The sequence below is a fragment of the Lepidochelys olivacea genome (assembly GCF_965140295.1).
Source record: "Lepidochelys olivacea isolate rLepOli2 genome assembly, chromosome: 1".
Taxonomy (NCBI): Eukaryota; Metazoa; Chordata; order Testudines; family Cheloniidae; genus Lepidochelys; species Lepidochelys olivacea.
Window position 1 is genome coordinate 241,924,173 of NC_140411.1, and position 16,872 is coordinate 241,941,044.

Genomic DNA, 16,872 nt, shown 5'->3' on the forward strand with positions numbered 1-16,872 from the left:
GAATAAGGACCTCTTTTAGTCATGCTGTTGCCACTTGGGTCCAGATCCACAAAGGGAGGGAGGTGCTGAAAACCTTTGAGGGTCTGGGCCTTGATGCCTACCTGAGAGTACAGGCAACTGAGGGTAGTTCTCTTAGTCACCTATTTTTCTGGAGCCACATGGCCATTTGGGGGTTAATACTCTTCTTTCCAAGTAGCTGAGTGACTCAGGTGGGGCTAATGAGCACTGCCTTGCCTAGCTAATTAGAAGAGCCGAAAGCAGCAGTCTGCAGTTCTGGAGGTGGGGAGATTTTTGCAGAGGGAATAGAGAGAGCGTGGGTTTTATTTCCAGGATTTTTCATCAAATAAAACCTCGGGCAGGAGCAGCACAGTTCAGCTGGGGAAGGGCAATGAGATGAGGCTTCTCAGTTAGCAGATCTGCCTTATTCTAGGGCTTCAACATGAAGTCCAGGGGGATGCAGGAGTGAGAGAGCAGGAAGTCTGGGCCATGTGCTCCCCACCATATCTGGATCTGTGGTGTTTAAGGCAAATTGATGTGTAGAAAAACAAGGCTTATGGGATCTGACATAATTTCTCCACAACATTCACCCTGAGTTTATCCATTGTACAGCAAAATGCACTTTCCCTGTTGTATCAAGGTAGAGTGCTACAGATGCTGTATGCATCCGATGAATTGAGCTGTAGCTCACGAAAGCTTATGCTCAAATAAATTGGTTAGTCTCTAAGGTGCCCCAAGTCCTCCTTTTCTTTTTGCGAATACAGACTAACACGGCTGCTACTCTGAAACCAGTGTTACTATGGAAGGTCTGCATCAAAGCAGCACTCTGCATAGCTAAAGGTGGCACCTTCTGGAGCTCCTCCCCACAAACGCAAGTATTTGCCTGAGAAGGTTACTGCGGAACAACATGAAGTGTTCTTTCCACATAGGACCCTTATGGACTCCAGAGCGCTTCACACTTTTACAGAGAAATAATGTCACCCAGCACGGAAGTGCAGCTACCTCTTAGTTGAAATGTGGCAGCTGTTTAACAGTGCAGGACAAGAAGTAATAGCTAGTGGAAACTGGAAGAAATTTAGGAGGCCATAATATAACTGCCATTAATGCTAGATGTAGTATTACAGTAGCACCTAAGAGCTCTAGCTGAGATTGGGAACCCATTGTACTGGGTGCTGTAGATGCAAAAGACAGCCCTTACCCCCGGAGAGTTCACAGCCTAAGTAGTCAAGACACAAAATGAGTGGGAAAACAGATACACAAGAGAGTGAAGTGACTGGCCTAAGGTCACACTGCAGGTCAGTAGTAGAGCCAGTGACAGACCGCAGGTCTCCTGAGTCCTAACCCAGTGCCTTCTCCCCTAGATCATGCTGCCTCTCTGCTAGTTCTTCTAGAATTGGAATATACTCAGGACACTGAAGTGAATACTCCCCATTTTAGGGGGAGAAAAGTGCTATTGGATCATAAGCAATTTCCTCTGAAAGAGCACACCTTCAGCAGCAAGCAGCTAGCATCATGCAGGAACATTGGTTCACACTTACTCAGAGGAAAGACTGCCACCTACTGAGTATGTCTTCACTGCAATTGACTTGAAGTATCACACTCAAGTTACTCCTCTTGAGTTAACCTAGCTCAAGTGAGAGCAGCTCCATTGCCAAATAACACTGAAGTTGCTGTGTCCACACTAGCACTGCACTCACTTTTGTGTAGCTCTAAAACTTCTAGGGATGTATCTCATGGGTCTTTTCACTGCAGTAAGATGAGCCACTCTGTGAATTCTTTCCCAGCGGACTGTGGGAGAAAGTCCTGTCTCAGCACACAGGGTGGGGAAATTGTGGGAAGGCACTGGAGGACTATCAGCACTTGAGTGAAGCGAGCCCACTGTGTTCAGCAATCATTCTAGGCCCAAGGTGCTTGAAAAAGATCCTCTTCATTCAGTGACACAGTTTTGAATACCTCTGCATGCCAGAATATGGTCCTCTGCAGCACCCATAGCAACTGACGAGTTGTACTAACTCACATATTTGCCTGTACGCCCTGGCAGGCCCTGAGCCAACTTGAGTCAAACGTGCCGTCACACTTGAGGTAAGAGTTGTATGTGGGCAAGACTTGAATTAGGTGTGACACTCAGATTGTAACTTGAGTTAATTTTGCAATGAAGACATATCCTGAATCACCAACACCACTTCTGACAGCCCTTGGTATGATGATATGATAGTGAACTTTAAGCATGGGAAGCAAGTGATGTCCAAAAGGGATCTGGATTTTATTAGACTATCATATTTATTGGAACAAAACCAAAGAACGCCATAACTATTTTTAACACCAGCCTCCTGTTAGATGTTTTTCAGCTCAGTGGCTTGGTCCTCAAAAAGTTGAGAATTCAAGCTCCTTTTTCTCTCCCTGCTTAGCCATCTCTTAAATCTGTAGTGTGTAGCCTTTCCTGGCATGCCTGCCTTCCTGGCCTTTTAAATACAAAACTAGAGACAAAACCAGCAGTCATTTTGCTTCTGACTGTTGAAGGCTGCACTTCCCTTGCTTCTTGTTGCTGGTATTTAGTTCCTCTGATGATGTTTTTCCTTTGCTTTTTCTTTGTCTCATTCCTAAGGCTTTTCCTAGAGCGCTCCTGTCTTAGGTCATTACTTGGTTTGTGAGATCCAACAAGATCACTATTTGTACAGCCATAAGATCTATGAAAAAGCAGCTCATCAATTCAGAAAATCATCTGGGTGGTAACCCTACTGTCAGCCTATTTTCTTCCCTTCCACTTAGACATCAAACTGGCTGAAGAGGGCTCTGGGGAACAAGGCAGGCACCGAGAGCTGCTCCTCAGCAGACCCATCTGTGACTTTCATCAGCTGAGCTCAGGGAATACCACTAACTGGTGAGGGAAAAATCTCTTCGGAGCTGATAGGCTAGCCATTTCCATTCTCCCATACTGAGGAGAGACAACTCAGTGGGGAGGTGATAATTTTAGAAGTGGCTAATGCAGTACATTGTTTTGCATTATATATGGGGTGGGGCAGGAGACATGACAAAATAAACAGTAAATAGGCATAGGTAAAGTAAATTCACATTAGTAAACAGGGAAGAGTTGCAAAAATAACTAATGATGGTTATGTGGTGGGGCAACTGGGAATAGTATTTCTGCATGTATAATATCACTTTCCCCTATTTTTTGTCTTTGTAGACTGGGCAAGGGTTGTGTCTTTCTATAAGTACTAAAGTACCTACCACATTTTAGATGTTACTGTAATATTAATTAGATGTATAGATGCACTGAACTCTACACTGCAACTTCATGGTGCCAAAACCCCTAGAAGACCATCAGTCACATCTGAAAACCACTGTGTATTGTGCTGGTTATCTCTTTGGAGCCTGTGGGTATATACACACATGGCATCCTACACGTGGATTTGGCTGGCAGTCTGGAAAATGTCAGGGTTATAAAAGCTAAGCTCCCTTTGCTTTCCACAATTCTGGGTGATTTATTTGTCATTTTAAAGTATTGTTCAGTCTGAAAAGTGTGTCTGTAAAAACGGTGTCATAGGATTCTGTGTATGTCTCTCAGTTGTTCCAGGGCAAATTTCCTCAGTTTACTATAAAGAGAATATTTTTGTACTTTGCAGCCCTGCAAACTCAGCGTGAGATCTGAGGGTTCAGCGGGTTCTTTCCTCCTCATGCATCATCATTAATATATAAGATCCTGCAAGCTAAATTCTTCACTTGCTTTCATCTGTGCAACCTTATCGTCTTCATGAGGGTTGTACAGCACAACTGAGGACGGAATTTGGCTCTGCAGTTAAAGCTTGGCCAACAATTCTGTGGAAGATGCAGAAACTACACTAGAAGACAGCTTCAGTTCCTATATCTGTACTTGCTCTGCAGGGGTATAAAACAATGAAAACTTATTCTTACCACTAGATGAAATAATTCTCATTTTGAATATACGCAGGGAGCAGAATTGTTCAGTAAAACAGGGCCATTTTCCCCACAGTCACATTTGAATCAAACTGGACCTGTGCAATTTCCCCCCCTCAATTAGTTTGATAAAAGCATACAGAAATATTAGTGGTATAAAATAGATGGATCAGGAAGTTCTATTCACCCTATCTCATAGCATGAGAACAGAGGGACATTCAATGACATTGAAAGGTGACAAGTTCAGAACCAATACAAGGAAATACTTTCTCACACAATTCCCAATTAGCCAGTGGAACTTGCTGCCACAAGATATAATTGAGACCAAGAGTTTAGCTGGATTCAAAAAGGGTTAAAACAGTAAATCTTACAAAATACGCAAGAATTGTGGGAACAATGTAAGGCCCCATACTTCAGGGCTAAATCCAACCTCTGATATTTGGGGTTATGGAGTAATTTTCCCAGGGACCAGGTTAAACCTATTCCTGTCTACTGTGAGATCTTACGCCTTGCCTGAAGAATCTGGTGCTGGTTACTGTCAGTGACAGGGTATTGGATCACTGGTCCGATCCTATCTTCCTAGGCAAAATGTCAAGTCATACTGTATGTGCCCAAACCTATCCCCCATTGCACTCCTGTGGGTGCTTCACACACACAGGAATTGCCAGGCTGGATCAGACTTGAGGTCCATCTAGTTCAGTATCTTGTCTCCACCACCTGGTGCTTCAGAAGAAGGAGTAAGAACCCTTCAGTAGGCAGATGTGGGACCATCTGCCCTGAACATAGGCCTCATCCTGAGCTCTAGAAGTCAGCGATGGGCCCAAACCCTGAAGTAGGAGGTTTAACATTTTTGTTGTCATTCGTTATGATCACACTGGATTTCCAGGTACATGTTCAATCAGTTTGAAATCTTATTAAGTTCTTGGTCTCAATGACTTCCTGTGGCAGTGAGTTCCACAGTGTAATCACACATTGTGTGAAAAAGTATTTCCTTTTTTCAATTTCCCACCTTTTAATTTAATTGACTGTCCCCTTGTTCTGGTGGTATGAGACACAGAGAACAGAAGTTCCTTGTCTACCTTCTCTAGACCATTCATTATTTTATATACTTCACTCAATGCAACAGAATGATTTATCTGCCTCAGAAATAAGGAGGAAGCTGAAAGAGGCTGATGGGCATTGAGGATGGTTCATTCCATTATTTTAATTAATGTTTAGGAGCCTTTTATGGTAGTAATAATAATTAATACTTGCTACTTTTCAGGACTTTTCAGTGGACAGTCTCAAAGTGGTTTACAATATTGATTAAGGATTATTGTTCCCATTTTACAGACAGGGACTCTGAGGTACCACCCAGTTTACTATTGTGCCTGGCCTCCGTTTCCCTTGATCTTCCTTCCATGCTCACTATTTAACTTCTCCTGCCTTCTCTGCCCTGTTGCACAGGTGGAAGGGGAGTAGGGTGAGGCTGTTCAGAATCTGAATATGCTATGGCATTGCAAAGACAGAGGGTGGGATTTCCTGTCTGTCTTAGTTTGGATGAAGGCTAAATTGTTATTTCAAGGTGTCTTTTTGTTTGCAATGAGAACAGACAGCTCTATCGCTTTCTTCACAATGTGTCCCTCCTTTAGCTAAAGGGGAGGGCATGCAGCAGCGGCTGCTGTGTTGCTGCAGGGGACTGCACCTTAAGGGAGGAGAATACAACCACAGGAACAGACCTTTGGAGGAGGAGGTGGAGACATATCCGATTTAGAGGGGCGGGGTTGGAGGTGGGAGCAGGTGGCAAGTTGTTTATCTGCTCAGCTGTTGTGTGGCTTGAGAGAGACAGAAGCAGCTGGGAGAAGGAAGGAAGGAAGGAGCTCAAGGTCTATCAGTTTTTCTGCCTTACAGGTTTGTAACCATTGCAAAACAACTAGAGAACAATTCACTTGGGACACAGGCCCCAGCCTTGGCAGTGCCCATTGAGGCATTCACCAGTATATTTTCCTGTAGGGGCCCTGGCAGAACCTTCCACCTCCCCCCCCCCCCCCCGAGACATGTCTGTGCCCATGTAGGATCTGTGGTATATGTATAGGGGGGCAGTGGCACTTGAGTCAGGCACTGGTATATGACTGTGCAAGTCCCCTGGAAACATCCACTATGTGCCAGCAGGGGCCTTGGCAATGGTTTCTGGGGCATATATTGGTATCTGCTCATGCAAATACCCTGGAAATGTCTCCTGGAGTAGGACAGCTGGGCTCCTGGCAGTGTTTTTGACAGCATGCTTTATATGCCCATGTAAGTACCCTGGCATTATCTTTTGGGGCTTGCCAGCAGGGTCCCTTGTAGGTGCCTTCTTATTGGCTGAAGCCATGCCAATTGAAGCTTTCCAGCAGCAAAGCTTTCTTCTTCCAATAACAAAGAGCCAACGTGGGTATTATTATTGATCTGTGTCATGTCTTAATGCTTTTAACAGTGAAGAAAAATACCATTATGAGGCTTAATTTGTTCAAATGGTTTCAGACAGGGTTAATATAACTCATCAATAAATGCCAGTTTTTATTATGTTTTAATTACAATGTAATTTCAACAGGCTAGGCTTGTTCTGGCTGCTCGGTGTATCTAGTGGTTTGTTGTTTTCTTTTAAGTGTATTTCCTGGAGCTTCAGTGATTAACAGGTATAGCAACTGATATATTGCCAGAGAGCCTGATTGGCTCAGTGTACACAGGGATGTATCCCTGTTCCCTACAATCACTGTGCATAGCCATCGGAGGTTTATATCCGTGAAATAAATGGTAACTAATGCTAGGGTGGCTAAAACATGCCTTCAGGCCAAATTGCACTCACTGGAATTTCACTATGTTGTCCAAAGCTGCACTCTTCCTTCAGGAATTGGTGTGGCTCAGGGAGCCTGCAGTTTCCAACGTGCTATGGTCCAACTTCACCCAAGTAGCCTTGGGGCTGCTCTTGATTTGTTTTAGGCGAATTAGCTACACCCCTCATTTTCCTAGCAAGTTTCCAATGTGGCCCTCATTTGGGCAGAATCTGAACGTTCCTAGACTGAAGTCTTTGAACCTATTATGTCAGCCAGCTAGCTTGCCTGCTGCCCCTTATCAAAAAACCTTGAAAAATGTTCACCTTGATGCTGTGAAGGAGAAAAGGAGAGTCTAGCAAGGCTATTGGTGGATGTTAGTCATCTCTCCTGAGCAAGGAATCCCAAAGACTCCAACAATCATTGGTCACTTGATCCTCCTTGTCTTGTCACCCTTCAGCATCCAAGAGTGAGGTCTGAATGTACTTTACAAGATGCTCCTAAGAGCTTATTTCTGGTCCCTTTATGAACTTGCCCTGGCTACCCTAACTTTCCACATCACCTTTCATTGCTTCTTTCCAGCAGTGAATCTTCACAAAAGAAAGGAGGGAAAGCAGCAACAAATGGCTGTCTTTCTTTAACACCACAAAAAATCTCTCTCCTCCAGCTCCCTGCACCTATCTGCATCAAGCATCCAGCCTTTCTCTCTCCCAGAGGGTAAATAGTACAGAGGAGTGGGAGAACTAGCTTATAAACTTCAGGCAAAAACAGGTATAAGTTCTGAGGAGGAATTGCATCCAGCTGTTTAAGGTAGCTTTTGCTGTGGAATCAAATATAGGATGATAACACACTGAAGAGAGAAGTCCCTGTGTAAAGTATAGCTACTGCCCTGTTGGCAGACCCAGTTATTTCTTGGTTGTGCCACAGTTGTTTTGGTTTCAGAGTAGCAGCCGTGTTAGTCTGTATTCGCAAAAAGAAAAGGAGGACTTGTGGCACCTTAGAGACTAACCAATTTATTAGAGCATAAGCTTTCGTGAGCTACAGCTTACCTTCAGTCCCAGCTATACAGTCTACTATGCTATACTGGTTATAACATAGGCTGGTCACACCTATGCAGCTGAAACCAAACACTTGTCTGCTTGGACTATTTTTCTTATCAGTGGTAGGAATTTTTATTGCCAGTGCTAGTGGTGGGAGCACTAGTGTGGGCCTGGGGTCCTAACTACTGTCATCTCTTCCTGTTTTGAGCAGGATTAGCCAATTCCACGATTTTATTAGGAAATGGGGCAGATCTGAGTTGGGTTAGGTCCTGTCTACACAACAAGATGAAAGATCCACCAACATAGTTAATTTTATAGTATTGTTTGGATCTAAGTCTCTTCCTCTGTTCCCTGCCTCATGCCCAGGAGCAGGTTGCAGCTAATAGTAGGTAGAATTAAGGAAGAGAACTCCCCGACCTGTGCAGATATTTGGGGGGCAACAGTATGTCTAGCATAAGCTCTCGAGAGGATAAGTGGATGGGTTTTTTTGGGGTGTGTGTGAAGGTTAGACAGTGGGGGCAGGCACTGATGTGAAATGACTAATGGAAAAAATCCCCACATTGACAGAAGCTCACTGGGTTTTCTCCTTCCTTTAAAGTGAGAGAGTGAACCAGAAGGGGATTCTTGGTAAGCCTGAGAGCAGGAGGTACAACATGCAGTCTGTTACCCAGTTTGCTTTCTTTTTTTACTGCCCAAGATTGGAGAGAGACGAGAGATTGGGAAGGGGGAAACAAATACTTGACTTGGGGCCCTGCTAATCTTTTCTAGGTGCCTTGCACAGAAACCTTGGAAACAGCCTGGAACCTGGTCCTGTGCGGTGCGGAGCCCCTATTCTGAAGGGTGACATCAATTCCTGACAATTGAGGGCACTCAGGACCTTGCAGCACTGGCCCTTAGTGACTTGGTGTTACCATACAAAGGTTTTCTTTGCTTTGTCCTTTCAGTAACTGTAGCTACAATCCTGGGGTTATGGAAGCAAAGAACAGTTCTGGGGGGCTGGGGGGAGATGACACAGTTCTTGCTTAGGGTTACTTGAAAATGAAACCTCAGCTCAGCAGCCACACAGTGACAGAGAGCAGGGTTATTCAGACTGCTGCTGGCTAGCACCACTGACTCCTCTTGCTGATAAGCGGCTGAGCTCACAGAGCTAAGAGACTTGCTCTGCGACTGATTTGAATTTTAGCAAGTGCACTGGGAATAGCCCAAAGCTCCTTGTCTCAGACGGTGGTCACAGGAATTCACAGCTATTATATTTGGGAGCCAGGCAATGATTACAAATCAGTGGCTTCATTCCCTGTGTGATTAATTGTTAACCTGGGAGTATAGCCTTTTCCCTGGCTCTGCATTACCAGATTCCAATTCTTGTAACTGGGATTCTCTTTTTAAATGTCATCAGGTGGGTGTAGACGCAGCTCAGGATGGATGAAAAGGCAGCCTGAGGGTGAGTTTATGTGCATAGATGGAGCAAGTTGTAGGTGAATTTGCTGGGTCACAGGCTCAGATGCTCAGCTGCAAGCACAGGCCACAGCAGACATGCCTCTTCCTCCCTGCAGATCTCCCACTAACCACCTCATTTGTCCAGCCAGACAAAAGTATAGGTTATTTATCAGGCCGGTGGGGATGTTTTAGTCATTCCAAGTGTTGTGAGACAGTCAGTCCTTAATAACTGATAATACTTACACCCTTTGCATGTTCGGTGTGGTTTACACACAGTAACTAATCTTAGATCATAAGTTTTTTGGGGCAGGGACTTTTTGTTCTGTGTCTGTACAGTGCCTACCACAATGGGGTCCTGGTCCATGACTGCAGCTGATAGGTACTATGGTTATACAAATAAATAATCCTCATTTTCACAGTGCCGTAGTGAAGCAGCTGGGGAAGGATCGTCCCCATTTTACAGATAAGGAAACTGGAGCGGTCAGGTTAAGTAACTTGCCCAAGGTCACACAGCATGTCAGTGGCAGAGCCAGAACTAAACACCAATCTTCCAACTCTCAAACCACTATTCAGGGAGCATCTTTCCACTTTCATTGTGGATCAGCAAAACTGCTTTTAAAAATGGGTTAGTAGGAACATGTTACACAGACACGATTTGTGTATGCTTTGCCTTGATTTTCACATTGACCTGCAAACCATCAAAGTGTCCTAACATTTCTTTTGGGCTAGTGCAATTATATTGTGTTGCAACATTGTCATGCTGAGCTGTGGCACAATGGGTTGATCCTGAAAGCGGAAGCTGGAGAAGAAAGATGAACTTTGCAGAATGGATTAATAAAATGAAAACTGGCTCTGTTGGGTTGGTGTGTGGGAATGAAATTGCATGAAGGGTACCTCACTGAGAATACCTGCCTGCTGCTAAAAGAATTGAAAGCTTTGTAAAAGCCTCTTTCTCACTGTGCAACAGTGCACAAATGTGCCTTTAAAGTTGTATTATGTAGCCACAAACCATGTTATCCACTGGTAATGTGGACAGGGCTTTAGTTTTCTCCAGTGGGTCTTGGTTGAATGAGAGAAGTGAGGGAGTGGCAGAATTGGGGTTAGAGGTGGTTGTTTATGGAAAAGACCTCTTAGTTAATCTGTATTGATCCTCTGTATTGTACAAGTTTCCTTGTGTCATGCCTGGTTTTCCAAGGAGGCCTAAAATTAGGGCCCTGACATTAAAGAAACCATGATATTCAGAAGGATAGGGCTGTTAACTGTGGTGTCTGGCCAAATTCCAACTTCAGTCATTACATTTTACCTCACTAAATTCCCCTCTGCTTTCCATCTTGTTTATTGCCGTGGGCTTAAAATGGCTGTCATGTTTCTCTCCAGAGAGGGCTATGTTTTAGTAGCAAGTGGAGTGACTTCTATATGGATAGTTGGTACAGCTTGGTTAATAAAGTGCTTTGGGATCCTTTTACATATGATATAAATGCAATTTCATTGTCCTTATTCCTGCTGGTGCAGGAGTCTCAAACTTTTTCATAGTATGGACCACATTTTAATAGAGAGAGGATTTTGATGAGCACCTGTCCTCCCATTTATGATCTCACAGATCACCTCCCCTGGCATTTACATACAGTCCTCGTGGCAACTACTGCAATTGCTTACCTAGAAAAGTCTTGTTAGGGAAGTATTTTATGCATTTTTAGCTTAAATAAAATTTAGCAGATGGGATGTAAGGATGAGCAAATGCTGTGTGAGCAGTTGGCTGTCTGAGAACCACCAGTCAGTGCTCTGTGGACTACTGTTTCTCCGTACATGTGTCTAGTTTAATTCCTTAGCTATCTGCACTGATGATGTCTCAACACTCTTCTCTTGGAGTCTGTCTCTAGTGCCCTATTTTTCTGTAAAGACATTTTTCTTAATGCCTTACCTGAATTTGGTTTTATGGTTCTAGCTGTAGGCTGTTGCTCTCTGCTTTACTGCTTTCAGATAATTGGAGTAATTCCCTTCCTTCATCTATATTGTTCCCTTGAAGGTATTTATAGACAGAGCTCTTGTCCCTGCTGAACTTTCTTTTCTAGTCTACGTGCATTTCTCTTCCCTCCCCTCTCTCCGCATACACTCTATGCTCTGATCCTTGTATTGTTTTTAGGGAACTAATAGCTGCTATGGAGCACTGTGTGTCTCTTGTATTCAGTGAAGGTGGTTATACTCTCCAGTCTCTTGAAACTGCCCCAGAGGAGAGACCATCTTAGTCTGTCCACACTAAAAAACATTCTTCCATGTTTAAGTTGGCCATCAAGCATGGATCCCTGATGCCCTCCATATATGCTCCTTCAGCTGGAGTTGAAAACAAGGGTCAGTCAAGGTTAACAGTTGTTGCAAGACAGTGCGGTAGATCCATGATAGAACTACAGATAGGCCACCCCTTCATACCGCAGGTGTTGAACCTGTGTGCACCTATGAAAAACCATGTCACATTCGGCTGAATGGAGTCAGAGAGGGAAGAGACAGGTCTGGCACCTGTTGTTGAATACAGTTGGAATTTTCAGAGGACGGCCACACTAATAGGGGTTTAAGCCCCAGGAACCTGATTCTGATCATGCATAGTACCAATTAGTGCTGGCTGAAATCTTGCAATGTAAAGCATTATTAAAAAATGACATGTTTGGAAATTGTTTTTCGTTTTCAAGAACTGTTGATTTTTTTTTCATTTTTGGTGACATTTGTAATTTAAATAATTATCTAGATTGTTATTCTTTTTATGTACTGAAAACAGTCTTTGATAAACACCATTTCTAACATTTTTTTATTTAAAACGTTTACCCCCCACCCCCAGGGTCCATTTTGAACCACGCAAAGTGGAAACACCCTCAAAATTACAATAATTGTCATGATTTCTTGTTAGTGTGACCAGCTCTGATGCTAGTATACCTCAGAGTTACTCCTGATTTACATCTAGTTTGAGAGCAGAATTGGCCCTGTGTGCCAAATTCAGCTCTAGTAAAAATGGAATTATCTCAGGGATGACTTTGGCCCAGTTTGCTTATAGTCAATGTTGATTGGACAAAAACCATTAAAAGTGTATTTAAATATGACTAGCTGATTTCTTGTCAAAAAAAGGTCTTTTAAATGGTGTTTGCAATGTAGTTGTTCCTGGTCTTCAATAGCCAGGCAAAACTGTGTTTAAACTGGCTTACCCTGAACTGCGTTACACATCTGCTGAGCTATTTTATTTCTGTGGCAGTTTGGGTGGGGCCTCACAGTAGGAAGCAGTGCAGGCTATTGTAAAATAGCCTGCACCCAAGCCTCTGCTGAGAGTACATTTGTCATCTATGTAAAACTGTCAGATTATGAGTGGGTGGCAGTTACACAGAGATTACAATGACTGCTCACGTGAGGGCAGTGAAGAGGTTAAAATTTAGCAGATGGGACAGAAGGATGAGGAAATGCTATGTGACCAGCTGGCTATCTGAGAACCCCCAGAGGTTAAAATCCTAGAACACCGCTTTCCCCTGACCATATCCTGTGTGGAGGATGTGTCGGAATGTTTCTGGTGCTCCCAGTCTCCATTTCCCATTCTCCATACAGCTCTGGAATGTCCTCCTGCTAGCTCAGCCTGTTGTTACCTCAGCCCTCTTCACCTGGCTTTCTGCTCCTTACATTCCTTTAGTTTCTTTTTCTCATAATCTTTCCTGCCCCCCTTCCCTCCTTTTTAAAAAAAATATATTCACAAAGTCCCTCGACGACGAGCCACAAGAATAGAAGTGAAACTGAAACAAGGAATTGGAACTATCTGTGTTGGCTTGGTTGATTTGTTCCTTGTTTTAATAGCTGCTTTGCTTTGTACCTATTTGTCTGAAGGAGCGGTGACTAGGACCTGCTATCTCGGTTGCAGTTGGATGATCTCTGGACGCAAGGAAGAGAAAATTGACAGTAAGAATAAGTGGGTTTGTCTCACTGAGGCTGTTGTGTCTTTTTAAGATGCTTTTGCTATGCTGGGATCAGAACTGGCTGGCTCTAAAGCTGTATCTAACCCCTTCATTCCTGAGCTAAATTGTATAGGATATTCCATCTTGCTGCCAGCTATAGTGTGGGAGGGGAGTGTGATGGGGCAGCTGGCAGAAAGGGGGGAGTTGCAGCAATGCGGTAGCTGGGAAGAGAACTGACACAGGAAATGTGTATGGGGACATAGTTCCCTATGGTTCATGTATTATCTTGCAGCCCTGAGTCCTTCTCAAGCCTGGGTTGGTGTGATATGATAAGGGACCCTCCAGACTGGTGCCCATTGCTGGAAGATTGTATTCCAACAATGCTCTTTGGGGAGGGAGAGTCATTTTGCATGGGTCTGTCTTCTCTGACCTATGTATTCCTATCACTCACCACGTTCTCTCCCCTCTCTCTTTCCTGCCAGTTCTTATGGTGCCAGTAGTTGTGGCACATGCTGTGGCGTACGGCATCCGGGCACTGGAGATGCCTGACTCCTGGTGTGAAGGGAGTGTTAGTGCACTGAGAGCTTGATGTGAAGTCCCCAGAACTATCCCTTTTAACAGCGAGAACGCATTTTGCTGTGGGATCAGCCAGATCTCTCCTGGACTATTGAGTAACAGAACCTGAATGGTTCTGAAGTTCAGCGTACTCTGTATGACAACAGACCTGTCTCCTTATCCCCCTCCGCCCACCCATACATACTCTGACCTACAGGCTGGTTCAGGAGCATGGTGCCCTGTCTTTGGTTGTCCCTTAGTCAGTCCATTAGGCATAGAGCTGGCTCAGAAGCATAATGTCCTGACCTCACACATCTCTGCTTCCAGGGCCAGTCCTTTGCCACAGACCCCCTTCCTATAGCACTGAGTAAGCTGGACAGTGTGATGTACTGTCAACCTGATCCAACAGTGATACACCCTCTCCTCGCAGGATCTTACTGCCTACTTGAATGCTTATGAGTTGAATGCGTTTCAAAACTGACTGATTCCTTTGAATACTTGGGAGTGAGGTATTTCTCCTGATTCATCTCAGATTCTCCTACCCCTTCTGCAAGGGCCCTTCGCCAGGATGGCCTAGTATACATAATCCTGCCACTTTTTTGTTAAAGAGCCAATGCACCACCTTTGAGATGTCACCTTTTGACCTGCACTTACAGTTCTGATTGTTTTTTCCCCAGGTGTGTCCATGACATGAAGCCTCAGGCTGGTTGGCTTGTATTCCTTGTCCTAAGTCTGGTTCCTCTTTGCCTTCCCATCCCTTTGCGGGACTCCCTGATGGAGCAGGAGAATGTCCGCCGGACTGGTGGCAACCTGGTGCTGGGGAAGTGGGAAGAGCAGATCAATGAGTATCTAATAAGCCTCAAGGAGACGGAAGTGGCCGAGGCCCAGAAGACTGGATATTTCCCACCAAGCATGCACTTTTTCAGGGCCAAAGGCTTCATTGATCAAAGTGCAGTGTTCAGCATCTTGAAACGTATGCCAAAAGGTAGGGATTCTGGCCTGAGAGTTCTTGGTTGTCCCAATGCTTTCTGTGATAAAACAGGGACCAGGAAGGGAGCAAGAATCTGTCAGTGTGAAACCCCTGCTGCACCCAAACTAAAGGGACCTTATAACAGGTGCTGAGTAGAGCAACTTCAGATCCCAGAAGGAGCTCTATTCGGACTGGCTCTTTTGGGCTGGGGGAAAGAAGGAATTACACTGGCCAGAGAGGATTTCCAAACATGTGGGTATCCTGTATAACTGTACAGCATGGACCCCCATTTACCTCACTTGGGAGGAGAAAGAAGACAAAATAAAATAATACGGGAAAAGACCCTGACCTCTGTGTAGCACACTCCAGCGCTGGGGGTGCTCATCCTTCTAATGCTTCCCAGGCCTGCGACTCACCTTGTATAACCAAACATGCTGCCATGTGGTGGTGTTCACGTGTCCTTATACAAGTAGCTGTTTACAGCATAGATTTCTTAATGCATTGGAGACTGTGTGTTTGTATGATCTATAGAATGTCTATATGAAAATAGAATTTCTGTTAGGGCCTTTCAGCTGAGACCTTAAAAACTGAGTTCTGATCCACACAGATGAGAAAGATCTCTGTTTGTAAGAGCAGGAATTTGCCCTATGGTCCTTGGCCGAAACTTCCCTTCCCTCCACTGTTGTGCAGCATGCTGTGTACAAGCTGGCTACTGCCTTTCACCTCAGAGGTGGCTGCATTACACCGTGTGGTGCACACATGGTGTGTAAAGTGCTTTGGGATGATTTAGGATGAAAGACACTATATGAGTGTATAATACATGCACAATGTCATCCTAAGCATTTGTTTTGCTAGCAGTCAGGAACATGTCAGCATTCTAAGAATTAGTCCTTAATAACTATAATATACTGAGTGGTTGGGAGAATATTTTTGACCATCTGAAATCTAAGCCATCCAGTCTAACCAGCAGGGAGTTAGCTATTGCTGACTCTCCGAATTGCTGTGACCTTGACAGTTCCATGTGGGAAGCAAGGAGTTAATGCATTTGTACAACTGAAGGCCTTGACTCTCAGCTGAGTGACTTCTCTCTACCGTTCCACTTCTCTCTCTGATGCAGTGAAAAGTATTTTAATTAGGCTTCCTTTTCTAGGTGAAGACAGAAGGCTTTCACTGTGAAACCTGAGAATACACGTCCCTCTTGTGCAATGCATTCTCCTTTCAGACTGGTCTGTTCTAGGTACCAGATCCCAGATTGGAACTTTCTTAGTCTGGCTATTGGGGTGAAAGGCAGAGCCTTGTTCTTGGGAAAATTTGTGGAGAGAACATTTATACAAAAAGTCAACTGCTTTGCTCCCACCATTCTGAATTGGTCTGTTTGTTTCTGTCTGAATAAGAGCTATCTCCCTAATCTGCTAGCTTGTCCCTGTGGTGATGTCAGACTCTGGGGTTTATGCCATCATGATTGGTTACCACAGAAATAACTGAGATGTTGAACTCACCATTATCCCTTCACTGCTGAATCAAACAGCAGGGAATTTGCGGTTTAAAAATATAAGTATCTTAGCTTTTTGAAAAAATGGTAAGGACAATGTTTAACTCTTTTTGCTTTTACATCCCTTCCTCCAAAGGATCTTAAATCACTTCCCAAGCATTAGTGAATCTCCTGTAGTTTCTTTACAGTATTTATAGTAAGTCCTTTGTGAAAGGGATTATTTCTCTATATTTGTACAGTGCCTAGCACACTGGGGCCCCAATCAAGAGTGGGGGGGCCTCTGACCATTATGGTAATACAAATATTAAATTGTAATATTAACCCCAGACTGCGTATAGGAGACTGACGCACAGAAAGTGTCTAAATTTTGGGGACCCAACTTTAGATTGCTGAGGCCTGCTTTTTCAAAGGTGCTAATAGTTCTATTTAAGTCAGGAACTTTGGTTGCTCAGCACCTTGAAAGTCAGGCCATTTAAAATTGGACATGCAAAATCAGAGAGTGCTTTTGAAACTTTGGCCTTACGTGACTTGTCCAAAGTCACACACAAAAACATGTAGCAGAGCCTAGGATAGATCCCAGATCTCCTGACCTGCAGCCTCGCATTCTAACAACTAAGTCATGTTTTCTTTATGTCAAATACTCTAATAATGTAACTATTGTGTTTATAAAGTGCCTCTTGACATGCAAGGAGTTCATGGTAATCCACAGTCAATTAAACTGCTGTGATATGCAAATTAATATATCAAA

The 16,872-nt window shown here is 44.0% G+C and overlaps 1 protein-coding gene across 4 annotated transcripts in view; it reads left to right on the forward strand.

Moving 5' to 3' along the window:
- Positions 1-16,872, forward strand: part of ADA2 (adenosine deaminase 2) — a 54,271-nt gene that overhangs the window by 18,234 nt on the left and 19,165 nt on the right. For 2 of the 4 annotated variants that reach the window (XM_084637700.1, XM_084637701.1), the window contains exons 2-3: positions 13,040-13,111; positions 14,340-14,647. In XM_084637700.1, coding sequence (XP_084493826.1) covers positions 14,353-14,647 — 295 coding nt within the window. In that variant the 5' untranslated portion in view covers positions 13,040-13,111; positions 14,340-14,352. Of the gene's footprint in view, positions 1-5,756; positions 5,806-12,548; positions 12,664-13,039; positions 13,112-14,339; positions 14,648-16,872 lie in introns of those variants that run through there. The other 2 variants (XM_084637699.1, XM_084637698.1) reach the window with 2 other exon arrangements.